This window comes from Sander lucioperca, chromosome 3 (genome assembly GCF_008315115.2).
Source record: "Sander lucioperca isolate FBNREF2018 chromosome 3, SLUC_FBN_1.2, whole genome shotgun sequence".
NCBI lineage: Eukaryota > Metazoa > Chordata > Actinopteri > Perciformes > Percidae > Sander > Sander lucioperca.
In genome coordinates this window covers 6,850,344-6,873,867 of record NC_050175.1, presented here as the reverse complement: position 1 = coordinate 6,873,867, position 23,524 = coordinate 6,850,344, and the positions used below count along the sequence as shown (strand labels likewise).

Here is a 23,524-nt window from a genome sequence, read left to right as displayed (position 1 = left end):
AATACATAGAATAATAAAAAACCAGACTTGTGTATTAGTGTTTCAGTTCCACCTTGGCTATATTTAAACAATCAAAACATCCAAACATGTATCATCCCGGGGATCGGCACATCTGGGTGATGCCGTTGAATATTTGTTAGCATGTTCGAAATGCTTCCAAAAACCCACCCTACAACAGTGGAGTCGACACAACGCCCTTATCTAACTAACAACTCTCTCTCGTCTACAGTGCTGTTGTAGCTGACCAGGTCTCCATCTCCAGCATTTGTGTGCCTAACTCGCACGCCAATCCGCTTGTTTTGTTTTGTTTTGTTTTGTTTTGTTTCTAACCTCAGCACATGTTGCTAATGTCGATCGGCTTAAAGTATTCAGGCGGAACTCGTTCTTGTAAATTTGGATCCACAATAAAGACATACAGCTTGACAGCCACGCCCACCGGAGGGGAAAACTATCTCGCCACAATACCAAGGGCTAAAATGCTAACAAAATGCCTGTAGCTAGCTAAAAACCAGTGGTGTAGTGGTCCCTGGAGAAGTGGGTATACTCTCAGTGTTCACCTTTTTTTTTTTCTTTTTTTTTTTTAAAGTAGTCCAGAAAAAAGCCCTGTTTTAGAAACAGCGACACGTAAGACTATGATTTAGTTTACCCAAAAATCTGTCATTTCTACTTGCTCACTATTATAAAATGATCATGACTTGATTAGGAGCAGTTTGTAGTTACTACTGGTCACACAAGCAGCCTGGATGAATGTAAAATGTATTTATCATGAGGCAAACATGGTGTTATCTCTTCTCCTCTAAATGTGCAGTCATATTGCCACTGGCAATTTGCCAGTAGTTTAAAATAATGATTCATTTGGAAAACACCTTAAAACTTACCTCAGAATTATGTCTTCCATCAACTGGGGTGGCACACCGCCGCTTGTGTTATTTCTTCAGCTGTTGTTTGGTCTGCTGCCGTTATCGTAGTCAAGTGGCACCGGCACCTGAGTTTTTTTTTTGTTTTTTTTCACTGGCACCTGAGGTATTAGCGATATTTTCCTCGGCATGACCCGCCCTACTCCACCTCTGATTGGCTCATCAGTCCTCATGCCTAAAGTTAACCAATCTAATCAGTGAAAGCAGCGAGTACCAGCCAATTAGAGGCAGAGGAGGGTGGGTCATGGCTTCACTATCCTTGAGGAAAAAATGGGCAATCAGGCTCACAGATATTACTGAATGGTGCGCATCAGGGGGGATTTAGAAGTGGGTATACGCAATGCTGACTGAAAAATAAGTAGGTATACGCCGTATACCAGCGTATACCCTGGACTACACCACTGCTAAAAACATTCTATTTAAGTATCTAAAATGATTACTTTAGCAACCTATGTCTACCAGAGAGGACAAGTTAGCTGTTAGTAAGCTAATGTTAGCTATGTGTTAGGAATCTAAGGCATGCTGCATAGCTTTCTGATTTATCCACATTCCACTGTAACACGAGTTGCATACTGTCAAAATGCTTTACCTTAACATAAAAAAAAATATAGTTAGTCTAAAACTGACATATGTGATGACAAATGTCAGTGCACACATAACGTTATAGATACCATAGACAGTACCCATAGACAGTAAAATGAATGGACAAAGCCACGCCGTAGACTTCCACGGAGACCAGTGAAGGATATTAGAAGCACTTTTCCGGTGATGGCTGAGCGTTACTGAGCAGCCTCAAACTGAGCTTGACAACGTAGATGTGACGTGAGCAACCTGTCTGAAAGTTGTAAGTCTGTGCCAAGAGAAATCTCAATCATTCAATCTTGCAGAGACGGAGAGATTGAGTAGGAGCTGTCAATGAGCGTAAGAGCAGGAGCAACTTGTGGTAAGTATTCTGATTCATTATTTTGTCATTTTGACTGTATGCCTCCACGTCCCCCCGATTGCCTGCGAGCGTCTTCTGACTGTATGGTAATTTATCCACTATGCGACTGAAATTCGTGTGGTTATGACACAATCGTTAGCCTATTTTTATAAAATTGCCTGCTATGGGGCCATAACGTGAGTTACAAGGTAATGGAGCCTTTTATACATTGTCGTGTTTCTTTAGAAATAAACAATGGACAAATAGAGTCTTTAAACGCTTCAGATGTAAAGTTGTTCGTTGTCAAAGTGACGCCAAAATGAATGGCAGTCAATGGAATGCTAACGGCAGGTGCTGGCTTATTAGCATCAAAATGGCTCCATAGGAGGTACGCTTTGCGGAGGCTGGCTTACCCCCTTGGACATACCAGTGTCAGGATCTATTCCTGCTAAGGCCATTGCATTTATCCACTTTTGTCTTCATAAAGCTCAGTTTTTCGGTTCTGTAGAAAAACTTAGTAATGGGTTCTTTACATTGCTGTTAGTGCATATCACCATACAGCAGATTTTAGGCATTTTTCTGTTGTTTGCTAGCAGCCGGAATTCACAAGGAGGCACCTTTACGCAATACAAAGTCAATGGAGAGCGATGATTTGTCTTCCCCTCCGGTGTGGGCGCTTAAATGCACTCTGTCTCTATATGTGCATCAATCTATACCGTGTATTCTGTGTGCAGATGCCTGCAATACATGACTGTTACACCCCTCGGTTTCACCATTAGACTCTCGTAGCTCTGCAGCAATGAACCTGACAGCTTTAAAGTTGTGTAAAAACACAAAAACATTTGTAGGCTACTGTTTATATACTCTATACTCTCCCTCCTGACATCTGTGTCTCCACCGTCATACACCGCCTACCAAGAACCTGGGTCTGTCCGAGGTTTCTTCCTAAAAGGGCGTTTTTCCTCACCACTGGTCGCACTAAATGCTTGCTCTTGGGGGAATTACTAGAATTGTTGGGTCTTTGTAAATTATAGAGTGTGGTCTAGACCTACTCTATCTGTAAAGTGTCTTGAGATAACTTTTGTTATGATTTGATACTATAAATAAAATTGAATTGAATTGAATGATTTAAGTCTAAAGATACATTTTGTTGACTGACATACACACAGCCCCTACACAGTGAACCTCCCACACATCTGATATCAAAAGAAATGTTTGGGTGATGTAAACGGTTGTGTAAGAGAAGGAGGAGTGCGGGGGTGTGTTGTTTCCAGGCATTACACTCATACATATATGATTATGGGAGGGGTGGTGATGAGGCTGACCGTCAACAAGACTGAAAAGCATTCTCTACAAATCACCAAAAAAAGTTTCAAAATACCAGCCGAGAATTTACAATCAGGAGTGACTCACTTGTCTGTTACAGTAATAAACACTGGGACATAAAAGGCAGTTAAAGGTTATCATAGATTTTTGGTATTTTATTACCTTGGTTTTAGATTTATTATGTATTTATAAGTGAACATGTAAAAGTGTAAAAGACAATATATAGAAATAAGTTGTTATAAAATGCGTTCCTTCGTCCAAAAGAAGCGAACAATGACAATAGAAATAAACAAGTTTGCCTATTTGACATATCTCCACAAATCAAATAAACTGCCATGTGGGACTGGGATTGGCCTCTGATTGGCTGCTTGCTCAGACGCCTTTCGGGCTGTGTTCCAGCTGTGGAGAGTCTAGCTGAGAATCTGAGAATATCTGACCGTAATGCAGCATTATAACAGCTGACTGTAATGTTAAGTATCACACTACAGAGTTAGTACTCAGTCTATGATCACACTAAAACAGCCTGTGTGTTAAATTAAAGGAAAAATCAGGTGACATTCTATATTTTTTAAGTATTGTGTGTGTGTATTACATCCTGATATCTCTTCTTCCTCTGTGCCATAGAGCTCCATTGTTGTTAAAACCACATCAGTGATCCACACTGTTGCACTGGCTGACATGTTCCTTCGTCACCATAAACACACACACTGTAGTTTATTTTGACTCAATCACCGTCCTGCTGCCACAAATACTCGCTGGAGCACCAAATTCATCCACCGCAGAAAATAGTTACCCAACAAATGCACTATTTCCTCCTGTTTGTTTGATAAGAACTACATTAACCAGCTGTTTTAGGAAACTTAAACTGTAGATTTGCATCTTAGATGTGTAACACGGACAGTTTTTGGAGCATTTTATGTCCAAAAACCTTGTTCTAACTATTTATCTTATTTGTTTGTATATTGCGTTCGTCAACACTCTCTCGTACATCTGTGTATATAATCTTTTTAATAGCTTGGAAAATTTCAAAACTGTGCCATCTCCTTCATGGCAGCATTTGACTCCGCTGCCATCAGGTTCATGTTTTTTTGGTTTATTTGAATGTGTCCCAATAAGAGGAGGGGTTGAGAGAGTCCAGAATGATACCAGCCTCAGTTAAAAGGGCACTTGTCTTAGATTTCACGAGCTGCTAAATTTAACGCATTGCCTTCCCATTAAGCAGTGAGGAGTCTGTGATGTGAGCTGTTCTGTCACACAGCAACACTTTATATCTCTGAAGCAGTGGAAAAATCTCACTTTTACAAGACAACAAACAAATGAACACAAAACACAGACAACAAATAGATATATGAAGATTAAAAATATCCAAACAAACTGTTTAATCTGAAAATCAGAACGAAAAATCAGAACTTTGTGTGAAACAAACCATTAGGCCTATACATTTTAAAATAAAAAAAAATAAAAAATAAAACATTGGTTGATCTCACATATTTCCCAATTTTTCACATGTATGTTGACCAATATATATTGCTTTGGATATACGATATAGAAAAGTATGAGTTCACTGTAAAAAAGGTTTTTCATTTTTTTGCCAGCAATACATGTTATTTCATGTTTACAAGTCCAAGGGACTATAATTGCTAGTTGCCAGTTGATATTAGTTGATATAAAAAACTTAATTACAAATTATTTTTGTACCCTCAACTATTCATTCATTCATTCAGTCATTACGTTGGCAGCACAATCCAGAAAAAAGTAGTTAAAACTCACAATAATTCTAGCTAGAAAACTAGTTCACTCATTATTTTAAGTTGATACAACTAAGCACTTTTCACAGTGTATGAATTGACACTTCTGTGCATTAATATAACACCAGTGTGATTTTCAGCAATGCAGACATTAGCAAAAACGACGACTTCAAACAAACTTGAAAACAAATGAAAATCATTCTGTGAGCCAGAACAATCCCGCCCCCCCCCCCCAATCCATTGGACACACTAGAGTGCTGTCAGTCTGACAGATTTGATTTCCATTGGATCAGAGTCTGTCACTCTGATGCCTGTTCTGCTGGTCACTGTCTTTGGTAAATTGATATATACTTTAAACACACATTGATTGGCAACTGTTTACTTTGTTGAAATGTTTAGAAGTAGAAACATATTGAACTCACTGTAGAGCACTAGTTGCTGTAAGAAATAAATAGTGTATTGCACTTTAATTCAGTTCAGTTTCCTGTTATCTGAAAACTGTACACAGCTTCTTTTCATCTAGTTTATTGTGAGTGTATTTCACTTTATTTTTATACAGTTCTGTGAAAAAAATGAATGTTTCCATGAGGACTATCCAAATGTTTGCCTTAAGAGCCCGTAGAAAATGTTGATTGTATTTGGATGCACAATTTGTTGCAAATAAAAACAAGTAAAAGTATTAGGGAATGTGATGTATTTTATTAAGCAAAATGACATTGTGTTGTTTTATCCGATATTTCCTACATTTCTTAGCAGATTTATTATGCTGTATTCTGTGCCACCCCACTTAAAAAATGCTGTGAGCTGAGATCATTTCAACTGTTTGGACAAATTGTCTTAAACTGTTGTCCAGTGGATGACACACACACGCACGCGCGCACATACACACACACACACACACACACACACACACACACACACACACACACACACACACACACACTCTGAGATCAGAGACCTGACGACATGCGTGACATTATGACCGCCTCAGCAGGACGTCAGACTGAAGCACTCGGTCGACACAGCTCTCTGTCAGTCTGATGGAAATGGACAAAAGTGCCTTCCAAAAACCTGAGAAAATCTGACTTAAAAAAAAAATGCATTAAAGAACCCACAAGTACAATTACACTTCAAAAACCTTTGATGATTTACAGTAATTAGTTGCATTTTCAATTACAGCACAAGGTCACAATTAAAGACACTGAAACGCCAGAAAGTAACATAGGCTACTGTCAAATATCTGTATGGTGTAAGGTTGTCACGACTTTGATACAATACTAATATAAAGAAACGATACTCTATACCTCTTTTGATACCACGGCAAAAAGAAAAAAAGGTCCTAGGCACACAAAATAGGATATTTTTCTTTTTCTATGTATTAACAAAAGTCACTGAACACATTTGTAATAATGTCATTGTTTGATTGAAAACGTGATTGTAGATCTGTTTTTTTTATAGCTTTGGTACTTGCGATACTATCGATTGTACTGTATAATTAATGAAGATCGTATCGCCTTAAACACCCGGTATCGAACTAACACAAATACATAAATAAATAAATCTAAAAAATCTTGTTTCACTGGGATTTTAAACACAAAGAGCCCCAATAAATCAAAAGTAGGCAAACACACACTAATGATATATGTATATTTATTTCTACTATTCTATCACTGTTTGTATCCCATTATTATTAATGACAATTATGATAATGAGTTGCTGCAGTGTGAACAGAAGTTCAGTCTCTAACAAGTTGTTTAAATTAGAATTAGAATGTAATATTTCTATTTATATAAATGACTAGTCTTTGAAATTATTGTTTTTCTTAACTGTGACTAAATTTGATCTGCAGTTATAGGAACAGTTATCATGTCATGTGAATATCAGGTGAAACTGTGATGAAAAGTTTACATGTGGGTACAAACCTGCCTGCACTGCCAAATGTTCTGGAAAAGTCATTTCTTGGAGTAAAATGATATTTTTTTAACATCTAATTTTCAGAATCCAGATACTCATATACATATGATGCATAAACAATCTCAAAGAGTCATCTTAGTTTAAACCTGAGTTTTTTTTGTTTAATGTGTAAACATCAGAAGACTCAGAGTGAATGATCTGTTAAAATGAACTTTTTTATTGCTTCCTTTTTGTTGCTGACTTTCACCACACACACACACACACACACACACACACACACACACACACACACACACACACACACACACCCACACACACGCACACACACACACACACACACACACAGATCATTGGTCACTTACACCACAGCCCCGCCTACACACTGACTTCTTTATAAAGACAGACCAAGCTGAGGGAGCTGAAGTTACACAGACTGGCCCTTTAAACACTCAGATCTCCTCTGCACTCCTCTGCAGACAGTTTTAAATTAGCCAACTTTGAGAGGAGCGTTTAAGAGACCTTTTCTTTTTCTATTCTTTTTTGCTTGTTTTGAAGACACTTGTGGAGACCTTTTCTTTCATCGGACAACGTTTCTGGGAACCTTGACTCTCTCTTGCCACTCTTGAGGGAATCTTCTACAGGGGCCGATGGATCTGTCCGACCTTCCCTTCCCTCTCTCCTCTGCCGATGACCTATACGATGACCCCTGCTTCAGCACCAGCGACATGAACTTCTTCGACGACCTGGACTCCCGGCTGGTGCACGCCGGCCTACTGAAGGCAGAGGACCATCTTCATCACCATCATCGCCACCACGTCCCCATCGCAGAGGAGGAGGACGAGCATGTGAGGGCTCCAGGGGGCCTCCACCAGGCGGGGGGGCACTGTCTGCTCTGGGCCTGCAAGGCCTGCAAGAGGAAAACGTCAAACGAAGACCGGAGGAAAGCGGCGACAATGCGGGAAAGGCGGCGGCTTGGTAAAGTCAACGACGCCTTTGAGACCCTGAAGCGCTGCACGGCGTCCAATCCAAACCAGCGGCTGCCCAAAGTGGAGATCCTGCGCAACGCTATCAGCTACATCGAGTCCCTGCAGTCGCTGCTGAGGACCGGCCGGGATGACGGCTTCTACTCGCCGCTGGAGCAATACAACGGGGATTCGGACGCCTCCAGCCCCCGCTCCAACTGCTCTGATGGCATGGTGAGTCCGAGAGCAGCTGAACGGTGCATGTGCTGCCTCATGAAATGTTTGGAATGTGTTTGGGATAGTTATTTTTGGCTACAGTGCTTCATTACATTTTCAATGTAGGGGGTCTTTAAAGTCAACTTTTATGTCACATTTTAAGGTAAAATCTTTTTATTCTAAACCATGAGATATGCTTCTTCAGCATATCAGTCAGCCAGTTTCAAATACTGAAACCAATTTGCAGTATTTTTGGAAAGAGTGTGGAAATAAATGCATAATCAGATTTTGTCAAATATAGCAGACATTCATTTTCAGACGGTCTGCCTAAAATATACTTTTCAATTTGTCATTTTAATGTGACATATGTTTTGACCCGTGTCCTTGTTTTATTGTCTGTGTGTTGCACAGGGAAGTTATGATTTAAAGAATTAGCAGAAGAGTCGTGCATATTAACATTGGGAAGCTTTAAACAAGTCCCACGTTGTTACCGAGCATATCCATCCATACTGTAATTGCATGCTCAAAAGTAGAATAAAGAGTAGAAATGATTTGTATCAAAGGCACACAGATGAGATGAAACCAATTATTTGACAGACTGAAATTTCTCTTGTTATTTGAAATGTCAAAATCCCAATAAGAACAAATGCTGCAAAAACTTTCTTGATCCGTGTTTCCAGATGGATTTCATCTCTCCGTGTTCAACCCGAAGTGAGAACAGTGATGGTTCCTACTGCAGCCACACAGACGGTCAGTTTCCCATTCAGTTCTTTAATATGATGTGTTTCTACTTTATTAGGACTTCATTTGACCAGTTTCTGTTTTAATAAGACTTATTTCTGATGGTGTGTTTGTTCTTCAATACTAACTAGCTTCTTCTTTGATATAACCAATTTGTCTTCTACAATGAACGCATTAGTTGGCTTCTTCATTGATAAAACAGATTTGTCTTTTAAACATAACCACACTGTAATTAAAAGTAACTTCCAGCTTAAGTTTCACTCTTAATATGATATATTATGTTGTCTCCTTAAACGTGTCTGCTTTCTCCTTTAATGTAACTAAAATGATGACTTTATGACTGCCCCCCCCTTTAATTAAAGTCACATGACAGATTTTTCCATTAATATGATATTCATTTTCCTCTCATTTAATTTGACTAGTTTCAATACAACCAGTTTCTCCTGTGATATGCCTTAAATATGACCATTTGTTCCTTTGATACGATTACCGCCGTTTTGTTAATACAAGCAACTCATAAAAATAATAAAAAGAATAAAGATTTTGGCCAACTGAGCAGAAACTGATGTTGCCCGTTTCTTTTCTTTACAGATTCCAGCATCCGTAAACCGTCGCTCATTTCCAGTTTGGATTGTTTGTCCAGCATCGTAGAGCGGATCAGCACAGATCCAGCTGTGGCCCCCCCGGGCGACAGTGTGGTCCCCCGGGGCCCCGGGTCGCCTCAGAGCAGCCCTGCAGGCTCCAGTTCTTCTGCTGAACCCAACAGCATCTACGAGCCGCTCTGAACCCGATGAAGCCGAGGACTTTTATTCCACAAAAAGCCAGGACAAACTTTATTTTTCTTGAAGTTAGAGTCGGTTTTTAGCCTCCTGAACAAACTGAAGAGTGCTGCTGTGTGTGACATTCATCAGCAGAACAATAGGACATTTTCCTGATGGATTTCTGCTGCAGAGATATGATAACTGAGGACCATTTTGTACATCACACACACACACACACACACACACACACACACACACACACACACACACACACACACACACACACACACACACAGACACACACACAGAGACACACACACACGGATACTGCGATTGTTGTGTCATATTTTATATATATATTATTTATGAGTGAATGACATTTTAATAAAGACATATTTATATCCAGTAAAATATTTTAATGGCTTTCATGTACTATTTTATTAATGGAGTCTATATTAAACTGAAATTCTTCATTCTCCTAAAGAAACAACTGGCATTATGAGCTTTGTGTATATTTGAGTCTTTTAGATCTTTTCCTCTTTTGTTCCAAACGTGCTAAACGTTTTTTTAAGTCCAATATTGACTTTGCTTTTAGCTCTGCTTTTATTTTCTGGTCCTGGTTACTAATTTCATCATTGATTGGGTTTATGAGCACTTTTCTGCTGAAAAAACACTGATGAGAGCATTGAGACTGAACCAAAACAATGAGCTGAAAGACGCTAAGACGCTCCGTAGAGCTGAGTCTGGATCATCACTATGACCAACCTCTTTTACTTTCTTCTTGCATCTCGGGGGAGTGAAGTCACGTATACGACGACAAGTCACGTTTTCAGCATGTGGACAGGTCACGTGTACCACGCAGCGACACAAACGTAAACAACAATGGAGGGAGGAGAGAGATGCGCGTTTTCTATCTGGAAACAGTCACTATTTTGAGCTTGTGTCAGCTAAAGATGGCAATATTAAGGTTCGTTGTACACTCTGCTGGTGGCGACAAAGTGCTATCTAGCTACAAAAACACTACGTCAAATTTGAAGAAACATTTGGAGTCGCAGCACTGCAGTCAAACTTACAGAGTCCCGCCAGGTGGTGCGAAGCAGAGAGAAGAAGGTCCCCCACCACCCAAACAACAAAAACTGGACTTCGGTGCAAAACCAGCAGAGGTGTGGACTCGAGTCATGTGACTTGGACTCGAGTCAGACTCGAGTCATGAATTTGATGACTTCAGACTCGACTCGACAAAATGTACAAAGACTTGCAACTCGACTTGGACTTTAACATCAATGACTCGTGACTTCACTTGGACTTGCACCTTTTGACTCGAGAAGACTTGCTACTTCCCGTGAAAACTGGGGAAGAAAATGTTCACACGGCCGCGCCGCTCTCAGTTTATCTGCATCTGTGAAAAAAAATGTGCACCACCTGTATGCATGCAGAGAGCACGCACGCTGCCTGCACGACATCCAATCACTGTAGTCCCACGTTGTTTTGATTCGACAGCATCTAAGCAGGCACATTGCAAGACAACCAATGAAGCACAAGCAACAACGCGCCAGTTGGCAAAATGATACCGAAAATAGTTTCGTTTGGCTATAAAAATTACGAGGGAGTCGACAAAAAAAGAGTTGCAATTTGCAAAACATGCGGGTTACAAGATTACAGACGGAGCTGCCACAACGTCCAACTTTGTTCGACACCTGAAGTTGCACAAAGAAAGGTAAGTTTTGAACGAATGCTAAGCACCTTATCGGATGTATGTACCGTAACATACTAGCTGCTGCATATTCACTGTATCAACGAGACAGTAAACACACGTCTCCCTTGCTGGTTCATGCTTACAAAAATAGGGATTTTTGAACCCTGATTATATGAGGTACATGAGTGTAGCACACTCAGATGGAAAACCTCGCCAACATCATGTCAACGTCCGTTTTAAAGTAACGTTACCATAACACAGTCACAGTAGATCCACCATTAGCCTTCCCCAGTGCTTAATTTGTAAAGTGGGAGGTCCCGGAGCGCAGAGGGGGGGTGGATCCGGCGACTCAAAACGGGGGTTGGAGGTAACGGAACCAAAACAAAAATTACACCTGCCTACGTATGCTTCTCTGACTCTGACTAAAAAAGCCTAAACAACGCTGTGTGTAGCTACATCAGGGCAATGCTTATTTTTATTTCAGAACGTGCACTGCATCGGTGCGAAATGTAAAAAAAAAAATAAAAAATACACTGGAACGATCGTTTTCAAAAGCAGCAACTATCCATCGGACAATTAAAACATAAAACCCACCGTGGTCTCCACATTCTTGATCGGCAAAAACGATTTTTGCTTGTTTGGGATCCGACTGGCCAGCGTATTTGAAAAAGTTAAGCAAACTTTGTTGTCTTTTTGACATTTTTATCCTCAACCAGCACAAGCGCTTGTGTCACTTCAAGTGCAGCGCCGAGCTGTTGAAGTGCCGATCCCCTCCCTCCGTCCCTCTCCCCCCTCTGTCTCCCCTCCCTCCGTCCCTCTCCCCCCTCTTTCTCCCCTCCCTCCGTCCCTCTCCTCCCTCTGTCTCCCCTCCCTCCGTCCCTCTCCCCCCTCTGTCTCCCCTCCCTCCGTCCCTCTCCCCCCTCTGTCTCCCCTCCCTCCGTCCCTCTCCTCCCTCTGTCTTACCCTGAAAATTCACCTCAAAACGCATTGAAAATGCAAACACAAGATTTTTGTGGAACTTCAATGGGGAATCAAGACTAACAAGACAGATAACAACATTGAACACTACACAAACAGTAATTTTATTTTTTTCATTTAGGCGACTAATTTTTCATAGTGACACAGGAGGTGCCGGATCCAATAAAAAAGGTTCCGGATCCAACGTCGGAGGTGCCGGAACATGTTCCGGCGTGTTCCGGCTCAAATTAAGCCCTGGCCTTCCCTTTTCATATCAGGTTGTATTCGCTATAACTACCGCCTCGCTATACATTATCCCGCTTATTACATGGCTACCTACCAAATAAATACTTTGACACAAAATATTGATTTAAAAAGGAGTTTATTGATTTAAAAACGATTGTATTGCTTCCGCTAAACCGAACTGCGTCCATAGCAACGCTCTGTTTTTCATGGCAACGGTCTGTTATCAAGAAATAACAGACTGCATTCTACATTGGAATTCAACCAAGCCATGTAATAAAATAAAATAATAACGATTACAGTAGTAATGTTCAGAGATGCAATAGATTATTATAGTGCAGTTCTTAACTAATGGGAATATTGTTTAGCTTATTTTTGGTTTAATTTGGTTTACTTTAGTTATTTAATTTATTCAATTATTTTGTTTTGCTATACTTTTCATGCCAACTTGCCATGGACCCCCTAGCACCCCCTCGCGGCACCCAGGGGTCCCCGTCCCCACTTTGAAAACCACTGCTATAAAGCATATGACTTCAGTTTCTTGAGAGAAAGGGCTTTCTTATGACTTTTGAAGCAGTGAAAATATTCTTAATATTGCATACACTGAAACTGAAATGACTTGAAATGACTCGAAACGAAAATGGTAGGACTTTGGACTCGACTTGAGACTTGTTGGTTTTGACTTGTGACTCGACTCGGGACTTGCCTCATCTTTGACTCGACTTGACTCGGGACTCGAGGGCAAAGACTTGAGACTTACTTGTGACTTGCATAACAATGACTTTGTCCCACCTCTGAAAACCAGTAAGTGGGGGAGAGTTGAAGAAGTTGGTCGGGCAGTATGTTGTAGAGGAAATGCTGCCCTTAAACACGGTTGACTCGCCTTTGTTTCGTGCGATAATAAACAAGATCCCTACTACTGGCAATGCCGAGCTGCCTCACAGTAAACCGGTTGTCATTTTTATGTTGAGGCTGTGGGGGTGTTGTCAGCAGCTGCTGAATGTAACTAATAAAGTAACTTGTAATCTAACTTAGTTACTTTTAAAATCAAGTAATCTGTAAAGTAACTAAATTACTTTTAAAATCAAGTAATCTGTAAAGTAACCAAGTTACTTTTTCAAAGTAACTGTGGCAACACTGATCTCTAGGCACCTCATGATGCAATTTGCGGAAATGTACTTGTGAACCTTTACGCTTCAATAATAATAATGAAGTGCATTAACAATTGCACAAGTGGAACAACACCACAGAGCCCTCAAGTCCAAGCGAACATTACCTTCCTTTTCTATAGACAGACTTTTGCAGCCTGTGAATACAACAACGGTCAACTATTCCTCTGTATAGCATTAACAAGAATCAATCAGAAAAGAGGACAGGACTCTGAATGTCTGACAACAAACAAAAACATCTATTGGACACCACGGCGGGTGCAACAAGCAACAGCAGAAGAAAGAGATGTATAAACAACACAAACTGAAGCACACATATTAAGCTGCACAGATTGTGCACAATGTGTAGGCCTATAGTACACTCACACTAGTTACAACCATCACAGTAGGTTTGTTATTGTGCTCACCTGTCATGCTGTGAGTGTCACGCACCGTGAAGTCAGCCTCCATCTGCTCTGGGTTCAGCTTCTCTGCTCGTTCATACTCAAAGCTTTATATAACCAGTCCACTCCTCTCTGTCCCACTAACACCAGTCCACTCAGCCACTCTGTCCCACTAAAACCAGTCCACTCAGCCACTCTGTCCCACTAAAACCAGTCCACTCAGCCTCTCTGTCCCACTAAAACCAGTCCACTCAGCCTCTCTGTCCCACTAAAACCAGTCCACTCAGCCATTCTGTCCCACTAAAACCAGTCCACTCAGCCACTCTGACCCACTGAAACCAGTCCACTCAGCCACTCTGACCCACTAAAACCAGTCCACTCAGCCTCTCTTTTTTTAAGATAATTTTTTGGGGCATTTTAGGCCTTTATTATGCAGGACAGCTGAATATGTGAAGGGGGAGAGAGAGAGGAAATGACATGCAGCAAAGGGCCACAGGTCAGAGTTGAAATTGCGACAAGGACTGAGCCTTTGTACATGGGGCGCACGCACTACCAGGTGGGCTCTCCAGACACCCCGGCCTCTCGGTGTTCTCTCTTTTCGCTGGCTGGTGCATTAAATCATTGATTAATTAAGGTAGAGGCACCTTAACCCATAATGTCCTCATCCTTAATTTTATTTCATTGTTGTGCATTTATGTATCGCTCACAAACTGCTACGCCTGGCTTAGGTACGACCCTAACCCTAACCCCCCTGACAGTCGGCTGGTAAATCAGCGGGTCAGAGGGTCAGCTGAGTGCAGTGTCACTTCTCAGAAACTCTACCCTCCTGCAGCTGCAGACAGACCAGCCACTTCAGACAGACAGACAGGTAAACAGACAGACAGACAGGTAAACAGACATACAGGTGAACAGACAGACAGGTGTACAGACAGATACGTGAACAGACAGACAGGTGTACAGACAGATACGTGAACAGACAAACAGGTGTACAGACAGTGTACTGCTCCATTCTCACACAGTTGATCAGGACCTTTTCATGTCTCTTTGATTTTACTGTGATGCGACTTGAAATGTAGGGAAGTACAACACTTGTGATAAAAAGTACGTGATTCCGGTCCACTCCAAAATGTAATGGGTTCTTCCTTGGCCCATGCTTCCACTAATTTTTATGAAATTTGGGCCAGTAATTTTTCCAGAATCCTGCTGACAAGCAGAAAACATGACCTCCTTGGCAGAGGTAATAAAGTTCTGAGAAATTGAATGCAAAACATTTTAGAAGCAGACTGTTAATATGGAATACAATTTAGGCTAAAACATAATAGGCTATATACTACAAATAAATATAATATAGGCAATTATTATCCTATATTATATAGGCATATGTTTATAATATAAAAACTGCAAGAGGTTAGTTATAGTGATGCTGTTGGTGATTTTTCAAATAGTATTACCTTCAGATGCAAGTTTGTTAATTAGATCGATCAAACAGATTGATTGATTGATAGATACAAACTTAGATATGCAGGCGGGAGGATCAATACCTCTGGCATTTTATTGTCTGAATCTTTTTTTAATTTATTTTTTTACACAAAGTTAGTTGTTACACAGTTATGACATTTTTTTTAAAATTCTTTATTAGAGCTAAATTCATCCAGAAAAAGATTTGACTCAATCAGACATAAGACATCCAGTTGTTCCGGAGCTCCGCGTGTCTATGGGGGGGGCGGTCTGAGGCGCTGGTACCCGAGTAGAGGCGCCTCCTGTCGGGGCTGACCGTCACTCAGCCGCTCACTTCCTGCGACGCGAGGCGGCTCCCTTCTTGCTGCTGCAAAGCGCAAAAGTGCAAAAACAGAGTCAGATGTGTACAGAGATCCTTTAAGTTGAATTATATATAATTATAGATGGATAGATGTTTAAAAAAATATAAAATATAATATATAAGAGAGCACAGGAGCACAGGATGAGTAATAAACAAACTACTGGACCAAGCTACATTGCCCTCTAGTGGCCAGACATAGGCCTACTAGATCCATCCATGGACCTACATTCTATTTAACATCGCATTATTTGATTAAAAACGAACTAGAGCCAGCTATAAACAGGATTAAACCAAAACAAACCTTTTTTTTTGAGAGAAAAATAAAAAACAAACAAGTAAATAAATACATAATTATATTCAGTTGTGAAATGTACAAAGTTAAGTGCTACTTAAGTAGCCTACACATTTTAAGGTACTTCTACAATACTTGAGTATTTCCATTTTATGCAACTTTATACTTCTACTCCACTACATTTCAGAAGGAAATATTGTAGGCTAACTTTTACTCCACTACATTTATTTGAGTGTTACTAGTAAAATTGTAGATTAAGATCATTAACACTAAATTTAAATCAATTTATAAGTTATGATGTATTATTATAGGTTAAACTAGCCAGCAGTATATAAAATAATTAAAATGAACTCCACCTTTACTAGCTGCAACATTAAAGTATACATTAATACATCAATAATTATAATACAATAATATTACAATTTATATTATTTTGTATTGGGCCATTCTACATTACTTTTGATATTTTAAGTACATGTTGATGCTAATACGTTTGGACATTTATTTCAGTAAGATTAAGAATGCAGGACTTTTACTTCTAAATACTTCTTCCACCACTGATTTGATGTCATTATAATGTAGCCTATGGTTGACCACACAGTAAATATATAGTCATATGTTTATAAGTAAATATCCTACTGTAGAAGATGTATTAGTGTATCTTTAAGTTTTTATTAAATGCATTTTCTTTGTTTGCACTTAAGTATCGACATTACACTTAGTTTAAGGTTGGATTTTAAAGTTGGATTGTTTTGTCATTTTTCCAGTGTGAACATACTGTATGTGCACCCAAAGACCCACAGAGAATAAAAATCTAGTATGAGATGAACTGTGATGCAGAGTTTCTTGGATTGACTGTGTATCCTCGGTGTGTTTTTAACACTTTGTTTATCTTGAGTGACTTACTGTTTCTGCAGCTCATCGATGCGGTTTCTGAGAGAGATTACCTGAAAGACAGACAGCTGTGTTTGAAGCAGATACACTCATCTGCATGCCTTCAGGACTTTGACATTTTCTGTTTAAAGCTGCAACATGCAACCTTTTCCAAATTAAAATGCCAACAATTGAACACAATACACATAGTATTTAGCCCCTTTCACACATGCACTGCAACCCTGAACTTATCTAGACATTACCTGGAGGAGCTGTATGTGAGAAAGCAAATGTCCAAATCAGTTAGATTGGACATAGTCTTGCATTGCCAGACCTTCCTCCACAGCGCTGCGTAGGAGGGTCTGGCTAGTCCACAGAGTATTCCGGAATGGGAGAAAAACATGCTCTTGTTTATTGGCATTTCTTTAAACCAATCACAATCATCATGGCTGGTGCTAAGCGCCGAGCAGAGCCTATGGTACCGCTGCAAAATATCCTTGGGAAGGAATTTGTTTTGGTGGAACGTGTATGTTCAAAAGTTGTTTTAATCGTGCAACCGAAAACTCAGATTGGACAGATAGTCTAGCTAGCTGTCTGGATTTACCCTGCAGAGATCTGAGGAGCAGTTAACCATAGTCCTCATAAATCCACCAGAGTTTTAAATACCAACACAAAGAGAGCAGAAGGTAACGGACATCCGAAAACGGACATCCAAATAGAGTGACATCCAGCAGAATTTTCAGCAGATCAAGAGTTTACCCTGCCAGTTCTCTCGTACAAAGCCTGTGTAATGTACGATTGACGGATTGACCCCATGTGTGAATAGAGCAGCTCATTGTCCATGGGCATGTTGATGACATTTCTATTATGCGGCTGGCGTGAAACCAGAGGAATCAAACATCTTTGGGTGAAGAAGAAGGGTCATTTACACAGAGATGGCTACGCAAATGTCTAACTGAAGAGGCGACACGGTTTGGGAACGTTTGTCGGTAAGGGGCCGACATCAAAATCGTATGTGTGTAATCTGCCTCATGTCTTGCCTCCTAAACACCCTTTCCAGGCGTCACCCCTCACCTGAACCAAACAAAGTGTTTCCAGTAGGTGAGAATGTCTCACAGGGACAATCTTCTGTTGTGTGCCACATGTGTGAAGGAGAAAAAACGGACAATGCCCGGACTTCATTTTCTTGGACTTGTTGGCATTTAAATGAGAAAATAGCACAGAGTGTCAATGGGAGATTTACACAAAAAGGACAAACACAAGTCGAGTACATTCGTACTTTTCTTCTCTGTGATCCAACAACCATAGTGAACTAAAGGCTAACCACAACAACTAAAGTCAAAACTTAACTTTTTTCTGTTTTAAATATACATTTTCCCTACCGTTTTGACAGATTCACTCAATTATTGAAAAAGCATCTTTTCAAAAGATACTTCAGACAAAGTTTCACCATTTTTACATTTTAGTCTTTGATGTTGTGTGTTTTATTGTCTGTATTGAAATAAGTCAGTCTGCTTGATACTACAAGCGTTGTTGGAGTTTTGACCTCCTCAGACTTTCCCTTCTGCATCCTGGCAGACGCTGAAGTTGTGCCAGAAACCGAACTCTGCTTCTCCTGTATGCTGTAAGTGGATCAAACTATCCCCACCAGAGGACAGACATCCACATACAGGAAAACTCACAGGGAGAGTGTTGCAGTGTGCACAAACATTCCTCACTGACCTCATATCTCTGTCTCTTGAGACTCTCGCAGTGGTCGTATTTAATCGCCTCCAGGTTGTGCAGCCACTCCCACAGCTCCTTTGCCTTTTCCCTGACAAACACAAACCAGAAACCAAACATTCAATGAGGCATATTTTGCAGCAACTGAAGAAAAATACATGTTGCTTCATACAAATGAAAAAAAATCGTATACCCTTATTTTAACCCTTAACTGTGTTCTTGGCTTGAGCCAGTCACTGTTATTTTAAAGGACAAATCTGGCGCAAAATGAACCTAGGGGTTAACAACACATGTGTACCGAGTCGACCGTTCTCTGGGATATGTTTTCATGCTAATTGAATGTGACCAGTTTTAGCGCAAACCGCTAGCATATAAGCATTAGCTCATAAAGCTAGTCATCGGGGCACGGGTAAAGTAAAAAGAAATCGCTATTTCTATACCACTAACAAGGCTCAAAATAGCACCAGACTTCCACGGTAGCATAATGAGGGTCCCTACATGTAAACCGAAGCATTGAGAAATTTGTAAGTGTACAGACAATTTATTAAAAAGATAGTTTATAAAGACTGTACCGTTACACGTATACACACAGGCGGCATCTTGGGAAAACAGTCATGACCAGTCGAACGCCAAACGCCATGCTTGGGCTATGTTACTAGTTACTGGTTGCAAGGCGTTCAACTGGTCACGACTGTTTTCCCAAGATGGCGCCCGCATGTATAAGTAAGTGTTAGTGGTATAGAAATAGTGATTTCTTTTTACTTTACATGTGCCCAGGGCTTCCGTGTTTTTACAGAAGCCCTGAAAGGGCATTGTTGGCCAAAACCAAAAGTTTATGTCGTACGTACGAGATAAACTTATGGTTTTGGCCATGGATAGCAGTGTTTTCCCTAGCAGACTTAGGTGCTTGTACTTGGCGGGGGTTTTAAGTGTCTTTCCTCAAGAAAATGCGCATTTTCAATAAAACAATTAAAAATAAATGCAATTTTCCCATACATTTTGTGTCTCTTTGTGGGATTTTGTCTCTTTTTGGTCATTTGTGTTATCTTTGGGTTATGTTTTGGGTCTCTGTGGTCATTTGGCGTCAGTCTGTGTCCCTTTGTGGTAGTTTTGCATCTTTTTTCACATCGTTTTGGACAGTTATTATTCCCATATATGTGTCCAAAACATTGGAAAAGCTAGAGCAGATGATAAATAAATAACACACAAAAAGCTTAAAGACAAAACTTAAAGCTTATAAAAAAAAGTCCAACTACAATCATTAGATCTGAGAAAAGTATTTTAGTTAGATTCACCTGAACCTTAAAAAGGCAGGGAAAACCCTGGATAGCATCTTGTACGAGATAAACATTTACTTCTTAATTAGGGTGTTTTGAGGGCGAGAAAGCCACACTTAGTGCACGATAAGGAAAATATAAGTTCAGCAAAATGCAGCATAAACAGAAGGTTTCACTTTCTTAGTTAGTTAACTAACTATATGTAACTTTTTAATGTTTCTGAACCTGTGTCGTTTTTCTTCTAATAATCATAAATGACCTGTTACAGCAAACAAGACTAACAGGGGAAAGAACGCTATTTATATAGTTTTTATTAGGGTCTTTTCCCGGGTCCGATGATTTACGGCAGATAGTACAGCTCCACAGTAACACATTATGATAGGTCACAGATTTCTTTGAAACACCGGAAAAGCCTGTGCAGCCAGGAAAAGGTAGAAGGAGTTTTCTTAATATAAGCCTACTTGTATTTTTATTTTTTTAGAAGTTATCTAGCCTGGATGCCAGCCGAACTTAGCCCCGCCTACAACATTTGAGGTCGGGAAGTTCGGTCTGCACTTGATCCGTTGTGGAGCAACTATGCTCGAACCAGAGCTGTTCAGACCAATCAAATTGTCAGGGCGGGCTTTATACGATGATGGACAGATGATCAACAGTAACGTAATCAACCACGTCACCAAAGAGCGCTTGAGTTGAATTTGTTTACAACAAAGATGGCTGCCGCTGGAGAATTGAGATGTGTAGATTCTGCCATCCCGTCTGTTATAGGAGATATTGACAGCGCATTCATTTTAAAAGAGGAACAGAGAACCGCAATCAAGGCATTTGTCATTGTTTTTGTCATCCTTCCTACGGGATTCAAAAGTTTAATTTGTCAGCTGGCCCCGATGACCTCCCCGTAACGCTAACTCAGTAATCTACGGTGGGCAATAGAGCTCAACAGTCCCGCGGCCGCCCCTCCTCCGAGAGACCTTGGGTTCCGGAAGTAAATTTCCCATTCATTTCTCCCATTGACGTCTGGAAAAATCTGTATATAAAGAGTTTTAGACCATGCCTTAGGCTAACCAGCCACGACGTGACTCATAAGCATACAACATATAATTTCGAGTGAAAAAAGGAACAGAAAATCCAAAAAAAGTCAAAGGTACAAGACTGTGTACATATTTTCATTATCGAGCGAAGGAACTACTCATCCCATAAACCACCGCGCACCACTGAATAAAGGAAGCTACGTTAGTTTAGCTTCCCGGTGGAGGCTAATGGCAGAAGCATGGAACAGATCGTGATTCAAGCAGTGTCGTAAATCCTCGTAAAACAGGATTATCATCTTGGGCATGCGCATGACGGATCGTGCAGGCAGCTCCTGGCAGCCGTGTTGCAAGATCTTGCGAGACAAATAAGCAACCAGGCCTGTGAAAACAAGCCCAAAACAAGCGACTTTTTCTACGGAGCCCCCCTAGGTTCCGGGAAGAGAAAAATAAATAAACTGTGTGCACGGTTTTACAATCCATGGGGACGGATTTTAAACTGTGGGTACAGATTGTCAATTTACATCCATGTGGACAGATCGGTAAACTTTGCGCAGTTTTGCAAAACTGTACACACGGTAGTTTATTTTTCTCCCCCCTGAGCTTCAGGACAATGATCAAGAGTTAGTTAAACCACCTTTTAACATTATTTAACATTAAAAAACTGATGGGATATCAAATATAGACTGATGTACCAAGTACATTATATACACAGTAAACCTCTGATAGCCTAATTAAAATTTGCACACACAAATAAATATCATCCTGAATTCACAAATTCGTTATTTATTATTGCAGGGACTGCAGAAGATCCCATTTTTAAATAACTATAACCCAGAAACAGAAGAAATTATTAATAACAATCTTAGTGTGCAGCAATAAAGTGGCTCCTGCTCTGATAAACAAATGAGTGAGTTAGAAAAGACTTAAATAAACTAAACTGGTTTAAAAACAATTCCAGTCAAAACCATTTAAACAGGTGAGGATGAGGCTTGGTCTAAAACATTTTTCTTAAGACTCTTAACACTTTAGCCTCATATATATGAAGAATAACACCACCATTATCTTTCTCATCACTCACTGACATTTTCCTAAACAGAAAAAAAACGATTGCCCTGCTCTGCCTCTGATTGGCTAGTACTCGTTGCCATCTGGGTCAGAGCCAATTAGAAGCAGGATGTGGGTGGGAAAAAACTTTGTTGTCTCCTGTGTGTATGGGGAAAGGGGAGGGACAGAAGGAACAGGTAAGGCAAACTCCTACGTTTAGAAAATATCTGCTTGACAACTTATTATGGAGCTAGGAACAAGCCCAAATAAGCAACTACACTTTAGAAACAAGCCCAAAAAAAACGCGACCCGCGACTACCAATATTTGTAAGCGACTTTACAGAAAAACAAGCCCAAAGTCGCTTATAATAAGCAGACTTGGCAACACTGCCTGGCAGCTCCCCCTCCTCACCAGCATGAGTTCCACCAATCAGAGGCATCACTGTGGGATTGTGGGACTGTTCAGGATTATGGGTAATGGAGTACTTATCCAAGACAAATCGCGAATAAAAGACATTTATCTCAAAACAAGGTTGGTGCCCCATACACTTTTGACATCTATATGAGCATATACAATCACTTAGTCATGTCGTAGCTGGTTTTAAGTCTACCTTCGACAGTTATGATTTTATGGCTTATACTCCAATTGTCAATAGAGAAATTGCATTGTATTTTTACTTCTGGAACCTGCTGTGGGCGGGACTGTTGAGCTCTATATAGCACCGTAAAGAAAAGACCCTTACAACAGCAGGTGTGGTAAAAACACTGCTGCTTTTATCCAAAGCGGCCGCTAGAATCAAAACAAATTGAAAGTTACAAATAGCCACTTTAACAACTCTCTACTGTAAAACAAAATGAAACTGTGTATAGGCGGCAACTTGGGTTAAACAGTGTAAATAGCCTCCTGTGAGTATACCTCAGTTTATCCTCGCTGAAATCATCAACCTTCAGCGGTTTGCATCTCTCCGCCATGATCTTCTTCTTCTTTTCTCTTTCAGTCTGCTTCTTGCCTCTCTTCTGGTCAATCTAGAAAAAGTCCAGTCGAGTTAAAACACCACATCTTCACAGACGCACAAAAAACATGTCGCTACCTGTTTTAAATGAGGTTGGAGCAACAATTTGAAAGCACAACAACAGAAGAAAAGAAATGAAAACTGCCTTCTGCAGATGGCTGCTGTAGCCTGATCCCATGTTGCTCAGCGCTATCTTCTTCTTGGCTTCATCCTCAGCCTTCCTGTGGGCGTCGGCATCCTCTCTTTTCTGCCGCTCAGCCTGTAAAATTCAATTGAAAGTGTCACAATTTGACAGCATGACAAGTGGAAAGACAACCACTTGCTTATTAACCGGTTTTATTTATTCCTATTCGCCAGTTATGTCCAAAGTTTAAAGAGTAACTTTTGCTGACCTCCGGTGATTGAACTTTGCAGCTTTACACCTTGTTGCAGTGATTTAGAAATGTACTCAGTACACTCTGACATCACTGATGGGTGTGGTGAGATGTGCAACATACCTGA

General features: G+C 40.4%; 2 protein-coding genes across 9 annotated transcripts in view; one reads left to right on the top strand and one right to left on the bottom strand.

The window, feature by feature from the left end:
- Window positions 1-7,238: 7,238 nt before the first annotated feature.
- LOC116067344 (myoblast determination protein 1 homolog) lies at window positions 7,239-10,204 on the top strand. Its single transcript, XM_031323772.2, has 3 exons — window positions 7,239-8,023; window positions 8,686-8,755; window positions 9,338-10,204. Exons 1-3 carry the CDS (start codon window positions 7,475-7,477, stop codon window positions 9,529-9,531), a joined length of 813 nt encoding a protein of 270 aa, XP_031179632.2. The 5' UTR covers window positions 7,239-7,474; the 3' UTR covers window positions 9,532-10,204.
- Window positions 10,205-15,566: 5,362 nt separating this feature from the next.
- The window catches only part of LOC116067326 (troponin T, fast skeletal muscle isoforms-like), a 30,142-nt gene continuing 22,184 nt past the window's right edge, over window positions 15,567-23,524 (bottom strand). For all 8 annotated transcript variants that reach the window (XM_031323735.2, XM_031323736.2, XM_031323737.2 and 5 more), the window contains 5 exons: window positions 23,169-23,282; window positions 22,927-23,036; window positions 18,662-18,752; window positions 16,973-17,013; window positions 15,567-15,780 (listed from right to left, as the gene is read on the bottom strand). In XM_031323735.2, coding sequence (XP_031179595.1) covers window positions 15,744-15,780; window positions 16,973-17,013; window positions 18,662-18,752; window positions 22,927-23,036; window positions 23,169-23,282 — 393 coding nt within the window. In that variant the 3' untranslated portion in view covers window positions 15,567-15,743. The remainder of the gene's footprint in view (window positions 15,781-16,972; window positions 17,014-18,661; window positions 18,753-22,926; window positions 23,037-23,168; window positions 23,283-23,524) is intronic.